The sequence below is a fragment of the Idiotropiscis lumnitzeri genome, chromosome 1 (assembly GCF_059441095.1).
Source record: "Idiotropiscis lumnitzeri isolate Australia: NSW breed Sydney's pygmy pipehorse chromosome 1, RoL_Ilum_1.0, whole genome shotgun sequence".
In the NCBI taxonomy this organism is placed as follows: domain Eukaryota; kingdom Metazoa; phylum Chordata; class Actinopteri; order Syngnathiformes; family Syngnathidae; genus Idiotropiscis; species Idiotropiscis lumnitzeri.
This window is the reverse complement of record NC_142391.1, coordinates 47,045,048-47,053,970: the sequence shown is the minus strand read 5'-3', so window position 1 is coordinate 47,053,970 and position 8,923 is coordinate 47,045,048. Positions and strand designations below refer to the sequence as shown.

Here is an 8,923-nt window from a genome sequence, read left to right as displayed (position 1 = left end):
GGGCAACAAACCTACGATTAACCATCGTCTTTGTCATAAAAATAATGCAACATGAACAGACTACACATAACAAAATGAAAACTATAATTATCCCTATATATTGTTTTTTAAATTCTTCATAGTGGTCATAACATCAATAATTGTTTCATTTTTATTAAAAATTTAAATGCAGTAATGTACTCCAATCAAGGCTGATATTCCTTTATGTACGTCATTAATTTCCAAACAATATCTAATCTTTTTGTTCTGTGGCTTCAACATATTTATCATCTCATCAATATTAGCACCACAGAGTACTGAGTTTCGAGATCCTCACAATAGTCGTTCTCAAAATGATATTTTATTTTTATCAATTTAGCTTTGTTAAGGTAAGATATTTTATTGACAATCTAACATTAATATGCAAAGAACATGTACATTAGTACGAAATGTAAAAGAAAATTGTGGTGGGGGGGTGCGAATTGTTTTCTTCTTGGTAGGGGGGGCATGACAGGAAATAATTGAGAACCACTGGTCTAGTCACACACCAGCTCGGGTTCATTCCCTACCAGAGAAATGACATTCCATGTCCCCAGAACTAGGCGCTTTATGTTGCCGGGGATTGGACTGCCTTTGACTGCCTCCTAGCTCAAAGGAAACCCAAATTCTTTGGTCCCGCCCACTGGTAGTGAGCCGAAGCCCTTGTATTAAATAATAAATAAATACATAAAATAAAAAAATTAATAAATTTAAAAAACGGACCGATCCACTGCTTGGGTTAGTTTGACCCACCTTGAGATCCGTTCCCACTCAGTGACAGTGTCTACAAGCCACTGCCACCAGGCCAGTGAACCCAACGTCCAGGCAGTGACAAAAAACGTGATCAAATTACATTGCTCATCATAAGGTGTTTGTGAGACGCTCTTTGTATGTTTCCTCAATTAAGACCTGTTTTCCATTGGTGTATTTGAAAAAAGTGGTGAACCTGTTAAATTCACTACAAAACGTTAAGAAGATGAAAGTAATGTTTGAAGGAATATTATTTTTCTATCGACATGCCGGCGGGCGGGCACAGATAGAGAGTGATAAAGCAGCACCACCCGCGCGGGGCGTGCTGACGAAAAGGCAAGCGCTCCTCCTCTCATCGCGTCCTTATTAAGACAGAAAAAAGACGCTGTTGAATTTGACCTATTCGCAGTTCGAGCAGGTGCTTAACGCTGGAGAATATCACCACTTCGAAGTTCGAACTGCTGTTGAAACGGAGAGGTAAGTGTTTTTCGTTGGGTTTTTTTCAAAACATGCGTCGAGTGCATTTGTTCATAGTTAGAGATAGTTGTGTGGAAAACACTATACAAAGTAGCACCATGGATGTGGGCCTACAACACTGGCCTAGCAAACATGTGCTCCTACATCGACATAATTGACGAGCTCCAGTTAAGCATTGAATAATTATAAAACGTCATGGTGCTTTTACTCATTTAAAGAACTAAACCGACGCGTATTGTCATCCGGTGGTCAGGTTTGCATTGAATGTGAGCACGAGGGACGCTAGCTTGTTGCGTTAGCTTTGCGGAGCTAACAGCTTGCACTTTTGTTATAGAACCACAGAATGCAAGTACCATGATAATTTCTGTCATTAATTTTTGTGTAAGACACGATGTTCACTGGTTGATTACATGATTCTTAAAGCAAAGGTTACTGTGAATGCAATTTTGGTAAGATTTTTGTAGTCACACTGCATAAATCTGTCTGTGTCTGTTGTTTAAACTTCAATATAAACTATTATGGTTGAAATCGTTAATTGGGATGGAGGAATTGATATTTTTTTAATTTATAATTTATTTTTCTTACACTGATATTGTTAAAACTCCATTTAGCCCATAGTATTAATAATTCTCAACACAATACTGTCTTTTTTCTTTATAGAATAAACAATGCCTTCCCTGAGATGCAGGAAGTCCCCAAAGCAGGATACTATTGAACATGCAGTCAAGGGTCTGGACAAGACTGCAGAGTTAGAAGCGAAGTATATAAACTAATTTAAAGGTATGATGTTAACGCTTTTGCTAAGATATATTATTTTCTTATAACCAAGCTGACATCGTTTTTTAAGTGGTTATTTTACATTAAGAGTGTCTTGACCTTTTCTTTTGCCACTTTTGTCAGTTTCAAGTTATTTCAGTGAGTGTGAAACCTGATGGTAGGAGTTCTATCTAAATTAAGGCTGTACTTGATGACGCCCTCCGGCATTTTTATACCACAATAGACCGGTGAACAAGTCCGATATTGATAGTCTAGTGTAAAGCACGTAATACGTCACAGAGATCACGTGACGCGATCCAATATGACTGTGTACAGTGTATGTCATTGTTTTGAAACTAAATAATCTTAAAGTTTTTTTTTTACGTAACCAGGTGCAATTGACATTTGTACTTTCAGTCCTAATACATACTGGCTAATGCAATGCTGGAAAATGAATTTTGGCTGGTCTGTTCCTTTAAAATCATAAAGAAGGGCTCTGCTCTATCCCTCACAAGAAGCAATGTTTCAAACCACCCTACATTAGTATAGTGGCCCAAATGAATATGATGACTCCTTATTTGTGTGCTTAAAAATATGACGAAGCTAACTTGATTTCCCTGTTAACTAGGTCGAGGAGTATTTACCAAGGCCCCTTTCAGGAAAGACGACTTTATTCTTTATTATGGAGTACAGAGGAAAATTGATAGATTCTGATGAATCTCAACGCAGGAAGATGGATGGAAGAGGCACTGTCTTTTTGTTTGACTTCCGCCGGCAAGAAAAAACTTGGAGGTGAGGCAAAGATTGAGATGTTATCTTATTTTTGTTTTTATTTAAAAAAATAAACACATACTCATCCCATAAGTGTTAGGGGAAAAATCATTCTCTAAGCAAAAATGTATAATTACTTTTATTCATGCGTTGAATCTGTACAAATGAAAATATAGATCATGAAGTCTCAAAGACAAGCTGTTAATAGGGTCTGATTCCAATAGAAATTTCTTGTATGATTTGATTTAGATTTAAAAATTGTGGATTTCCTATTTTTATGTTTTGTGTACACAAGATTGTCTCAAAGATTAATTTCTGACATTGATTGAATAATTGTTTTTTTTTTTTTTAATCTATTTTAAGTGTTGAGGCAGCTCAAGAAGATGGCAGTCTGGGAAGACTGGTTAATGATGACCACATGCACCCCAACTGTAAAATGAAGAAGATGACAACAGAGGACAGACCACACCTCTGTCTGTTTGCGCTCCGAGACATTGATGTTGGCGAAGAAATAACTTAAGACTATGGACCAGCTGGCCTTGGAGAACACAGGTTTGTAAGATGCATCTTTAAGTACAATAACAGAGCCCACTTGTGGTGTTCTGGTGATGTAGTTTCCAATTAGTTTGGCAATCTAATAAATGTATGTGAGGTTTCTATGGAAGTTGAACATGCTGACTGACTGGGGGAGTTCTCCATTGTCCACTATCTGTAATTCAAATTTGTGGGTCTGAGTCAAAGTTTGGCTCTGCAGGAACAACGAACTGGTCAGGGAGTGACAGTATTACAAAGTTCTGCGTTACTCCTTTCTGGGCGGTGGCCCTGTTAGGCCATCATATGCCATATTGCAAATATCCCCATTGTGGGACTAATTAAGGACATCTTTATGTTGTGGTTTCCCTACCAGAACCAGCACCAACCCTGTATATTCATGATATAAAACACTGTTTCAATTTGATATTTAGCCTTTCTATACTGTAAAAATAGAAGACCCCAGGCTTTCCTGCGCGCCCTTGCCCAATTGGTGGTGTTCAGGAGACAACCTGGGACTGAAATATCAGTCACAACCAGTGTTGTTTTCGTCACTGATGACTATGACGAAAATACTTCGTTAACGCCCCTTTTTTAATGACGATGACAAGCTATACGAGGTTCTTTTATGACGAAAACATGACGTGATGTACATGAATTTTTTTCGTTGACTAGACAAAATTGTTAGCATGTGGTTCATAAATTATTTTATGTTGCTTTTAGTGAAATAAAGCCACAACAGTTGCCCAACAAAATGTTTTGCTTCTCTGCTTATTTTGGAGCAGTGAGTATTGATTCCACTGTTGCCACTTTTTTCTGTTTGTAATGAAGAATCCTTAGTAGTCCATCCAAAAGTCTTTGTTATTGGGTGGAAACCTTGAATGCCTTGTTTTAACTCAAATGGACTTAAACCCATCCATCCATCCATCCATCCGTTATCTGTACCGCTTCTCCTCACTAGGGTCGCGGGGGGTGTTGGAGCCTATCCCAGCTGTCTTCGGCAGTAGGCGAGGTACACCCTGAATTGGTGTCCAGCCAATCGCAGGACATGCATAGACGAACAACCATCCACGCTCACACTCATGCCTCGGGGCAATTAGAGTCTCCAAGCAACTTGCCATGCATGTTTTAAGAATATGGGAGGAAACCGGATTACCCAGAGGAAACCCACGCAGGAAGGCCGGAGCCAGAATCGTACCTACGACCTCAATATTGTGAGGCCATCATGCTAACCAGTTGGGCCACCGTGCCGCTTGGACTAAAATCTTTGTGAATAAATTGACGAAAACTAGGGTAAAACTTTTTTTGCGTTTCCGTCGATTAAAACTGGACTAAAACCCTTTTTTAGTTTTCGTTGACTAAAACTGGACTAAAACTATAACGAATTGGGATGACTAAATGTGATGTAAACAAATCAGCACTTTGTCCAAATGACTTGGACAAAATCTAAAATGCCTGCCAAAAACAACACTGGTCACAACACGTGTCTACAGAAGATTAATTGGCATGGGCGAAATTAATTAGTTTTATTTCATTCATGAGCTTATGTTTTGTTTTGGGTGGCTAAGGCTTAAAATGTGTAAAAATCTAATCCAACCTCAAATATAATTAATTCAATAAATTTATGATGCTACTAAAACATCGAAGCAGCCTCCTCCAGGCTTTACAGACTCAGAAATGGAGGTATGCGTATCGTGTGCTCATCCTGTCGTGTCTCGAGATGTTAAAATTGCAGTTAGATAGACGTGTGCTGATTAGACAAGACTTCTAATATATCTGGTGTCACAGGATATTTGTCAGTGAATGTGTATGTCTGGTTTGAGGCTCACTCAGCTTTTTCTTGTGTTGTGGGGTCCAGTTGAGTTGAATTGCGAGTCAGGTATGTTGGCCATCTGACACCCAACTGTCAGGTTTGCGTTCGTGGGGACCCCGTAGAGCCATTTTTATTGTTGACATAAATCATAGCTAATCATCTTTTCCTTCATTATCATATGAAATACAGTTAGGAGTTGTATGTGCCTTTACTATGTTATAATCTTAGAACCTACCAGCCACTACAGCTGTCCGACAAGAAGACTTTTGGCTGTCCTGTGCTCCATTGCGGCCCTGGTGGCGTTCAAAAGACAACCTGTGACTGAAATATCAGTCACAACATATCTCTACTGAAGATTAATTGTCATGCGCTAAAGTAATTGGTTTTGTTTCATTCGTGAACTTGTTCGTTAAAATGTGTAAAATTCTGATCCATTTTCTTTTTTTTAATTCATTAAATTAATATTCAACTTGTTCATTAGGATGGAGGACAACCGACAATGACTGAATCGGCTGAGGTTGATGCCACCAGAACATCGAAGCAGCCTTCTCAAGGTTTGACAGACTCTGAAAAGGAGGTATGCGTATCATGTGGTCATCCTGTCGTGTCTTGAGATGTTAAAATTACAGTTAGATAGACCTGTGCTGGTTGGACAAGTTTTCTAATATATCTGGACATAAATCGTAGCTAATAATATTTTCCCTCATCATCAGATGATATACAGTTATGCGTAGTGTATGTCTTTACTATGTTACAATCTAAGAACCTACCAGCCACTACAGTTCTCTCATTGGGAGACTTAAGCTTTCGTCAGGCTGTCGACTGCTGCATTGCCCTCTTATTGGCTTTAAGTACACAACCTGTAACTGAATTATCTGTCAGAACAGAACCTATGTGTCCACAGCAGGTGATTTGGCATGTGGATTCTTCAGATTTTTAGAAAATAGGTAAAATTGTGATCAAAAGTTTAAAATGTATAAAATTCTGGTATAGTTTGCAATAGTATATCTATTAAATCATTTCAAAACTTCTTAACAAGGATGGAGAACATTGGCTGTGACCGAATTGGTTGAGGTTTACATTACCAGGACCATTGAGCAGCCTCCTCGGGATCTACAAATTTAGGAATGAAGATATGCATCCCATGTTACAATCCTGTTATGGCCCGAGGTTTTGAAGTTGCAGTTACATATTGGGCTGGGCGATATGGCTGATAAGTACATAGCGATATAAGTATTTCATATGGGTCCATCGATACACATTGAATTCTTTTTTCATATTATTTTATTCATTATTTTTTTTATTTTCCAATATTTTCACTGCCCTGTTAAAAAAACATTTAATGTAGTTTTCCTCCCGGGAGCTTTTTGTTACGGTCAATTAAGTGTTTTTGTTAAATATAGCTGCGTAGAATAATTATATGCATTATTATCGTACCACAATGTTTTGGTTTTGCAAATAATTTCCTAAAATCATTCTAATTTTGTTATTACATTATTTTGTCATAATATCATTCATCAATATTTTAGTTTTTTTTTTTTTTCAAATAGAATTAAGACCTTTTTCTGTGCAGATTCCTCTGGGGATTAAGTATTTAATGGGTTCTCAATTTTCTCTTGGACTCTGATGCAACCCAGTCTCCTCCCTTGGACAAAAAATATGGGCTGAATCTTCCTTGGAATAACGACACAGATTCTGATGAATCATTGTCAAATCCTGCCCCTGAACTTTGTGCCTCAGACCCAAACCATATTACTATCCCAAGGCTCAGGAGGACCAAAAGTATACAGGTAAACAACCCATATAGATTTCAGGGAATCTTACAAGCAAATTGCATATATTTTATTGGTCTCCTGCTTTCTATCCTTTATATTTCGTTGTTGTTGTTGTTTTTTAGATTAAAAAAACAGGCTGACTTTGGAATGGATAAGCATTATTACTCCAACTCAGATGACAGTGGAGATGAATATATTCCGGATACAAGTGAGGCCTCTGATTCAGACGGAAGTGAATCTTTGAAAATTGTGGACCCTCTCTTGAAGTCTAAGAATGCCTTCAGAGATTTTTCTCCCACACCACGAATCTCAAAAGCCACCTCAACGCAGGTTGTTAATCAAGGGCGTTCACCCGTTCGGAGGAGTAGCAGCACTGGTGTGATTCTTGAATTCTATGGCTCTTCAAATATTTGTGCAGTTTAACACAAATCATCCAAAATAGAATTCAAGCACATCTGTGACAGAAATTCAAATTCAGAAGTCAAAGAGAGAGAACAAAAAAAAAATCTAATGCTGCGCTTCTTCCGAAGACATATACTGTAAACATTAAATGTATGTTAGGACAATCTTGAAAAAAGTATTAGAACACCCTTTACTTTTATTTCTTGTTAATTTTATTAACCAAAATATGTCCATTTTTATTACAGATTAATGAATACAAAATTAAAACTCTAATCAGCTACTTTTTAATCGTTATATTTGTATAAACAAATGTTATACATCTGTGTGTTAACTTATACAAGAAATGACGGAAAAGCAAGGGTGGTTTAGTATTTTTTTATCGTATATAGTCTGTATAATATCTTTAACCTATGCTGATGCTGTTTAATACTGATTTAAATAATAATAATAATGTCATAATCTGTTGGTTTTACATGAACAAAACCTTTCAAGCACTTTTTAAAATTCTAAATACTACCTCTTGTCAGTAAGTTGGTTCACAGCACTGCCTTGGAGTGAAAGTGTGTAGTGCTGAAACAGTCGGTATGTGCTGAGTCGTCTGACGTTTGTGTGACTGGTACCCAGGAAGGTAGCAAAACCAGGCAGTGTGTATGTCGTACCCAGGAAGGCAGAGAAACCAAGCAATATGTATGTGGTACCCACGAAGGCAGAGAAACTAAGCAGTGTGTATGTGGTACCCGGGAAGGTAGCAAAACCAGGGAGTGTGCATAGATACAGACCCCAAAAGTGATTAAAACCAAATAAAGTCCCCAGAAGATCATCTGTAGTCAGGTGAAGGACCCTGTACTTTGTTCAACTCATTTACTCCCTTAGACGTACAAAGACGTCTTTTAATGCAATGGCGCCCTCTACCAAAGACGTATAAGTACGTTTCCTGTCTTTTTTACGTCATAGTGTACATAAGGGTCTGATGCAACCTCTGACTGAGAATCAGCCTTGTCCGCATTGTGAATCATGTAAAAATCACCCAGCAGGGGGCAGAGGTGCAAAAGATCCGCCTTGAATCTGCGCCAGAGGTACAAATGGGGGGGCGGGATCCTGGGGTAGACTTATAAGTGTGGAGAGCAGCGTGGGTAGCAGCAGCATCGGCAGCACTAGCAGCAGTCGCATTAGTAGCGTTAGCAATGAAATCCTCCAAGCAAATGACGATCGAGGAATGCTTTTTTGTAAAAAAAAGCTTCCTAAAAGCATCAAGGCGATGGAGACGCTTTGGTTGAGAGGATGACGCTTCGTCGTCGTCACAACAAAACGGCGTCTAAAGAGGGTGCGCGTGCCTTGCGGCCTGCATCGCCTGCCTTCGGACAATAGCCAAAGCAGCTGAGAGTCCTCACCAGATCCCCCCGAACGAGGAGGTAAGCGCTCGCAAGTTACCATTGAACATGTGGTTTTACCCCTCATGCTTTTATTGTACATATCATGCATCTTGCGGGCAGAAAATGTCGCGTAAATGTGCAGTTAGACGCGAGCTTGCTCGCTGACTTCCTCGTCCGGCCGCCTCTATTGCACAATTACACGCGAGCGTAAGTCCTCGCCGACGAGGAAGTAAACGCTCGCAAGTTACCATTAAACA

At 38.8% G+C, this 8,923-nt stretch overlaps 1 protein-coding gene across 3 annotated transcripts; it reads left to right on the top strand.

Moving 5' to 3' along the window:
* The first annotated feature begins 1,155 nt into the window (after nucleotides 1–1,155).
* On the top strand, nucleotides 1,156–8,013 carry LOC148344818 (uncharacterized). Of its 3 annotated transcripts, XM_088307447.1 has the most exons (8): nucleotides 1,156–1,245; nucleotides 1,906–2,025; nucleotides 2,630–2,793; nucleotides 3,136–3,324; nucleotides 4,265–4,517; nucleotides 5,598–5,693; nucleotides 6,754–6,906; nucleotides 7,014–8,013. In XM_088307447.1, the coding sequence occupies exons 5-8, from the start codon at nucleotides 4,440–4,442 to the stop codon at nucleotides 7,029–7,031; spliced, it is 345 nt and encodes a 114-aa protein (XP_088163573.1). In that variant the 5' UTR covers nucleotides 1,156–1,245; nucleotides 1,906–2,025; nucleotides 2,630–2,793; nucleotides 3,136–3,324; nucleotides 4,265–4,439; the 3' UTR covers nucleotides 7,032–8,013. The 3 variants fall into 3 exon arrangements, 1 of the variants encoding a protein (XP_088163573.1); XR_015845663.1 differs by lacking the exon at nucleotides 4,265–4,517; XR_015845664.1 differs by lacking the exon at nucleotides 4,265–4,517 and having other exon boundaries at nucleotides 6,690–6,906.
* Nucleotides 8,014–8,923: the final 910 nt, after the last annotated feature.

What these genes read in the sequence shown, in the direction of transcription:
- LOC148344818 (XM_088307447.1), top strand. Translation starts at nt 4,440, where the DNA reads ATGGGAGGAAACCGGATTACCCAGAGGAAACCCACGCAGGAAGGCCGG. An exon ending in GTACCTACGACCTCAATATT is followed by an intron (nt 4,518 to 5,597) that starts GTGAGGCCATCA and finishes CTTGTTCATTAG; the next exon opens with GATGGAGGACAACCGACAAT. An exon ending in TGACAGACTCTGAAAAGGAG is followed by an intron (nt 5,694 to 6,753) that starts GTATGCGTATCA and finishes GATGCAACCCAG; the next exon opens with TCTCCTCCCTTGGACAAAAA.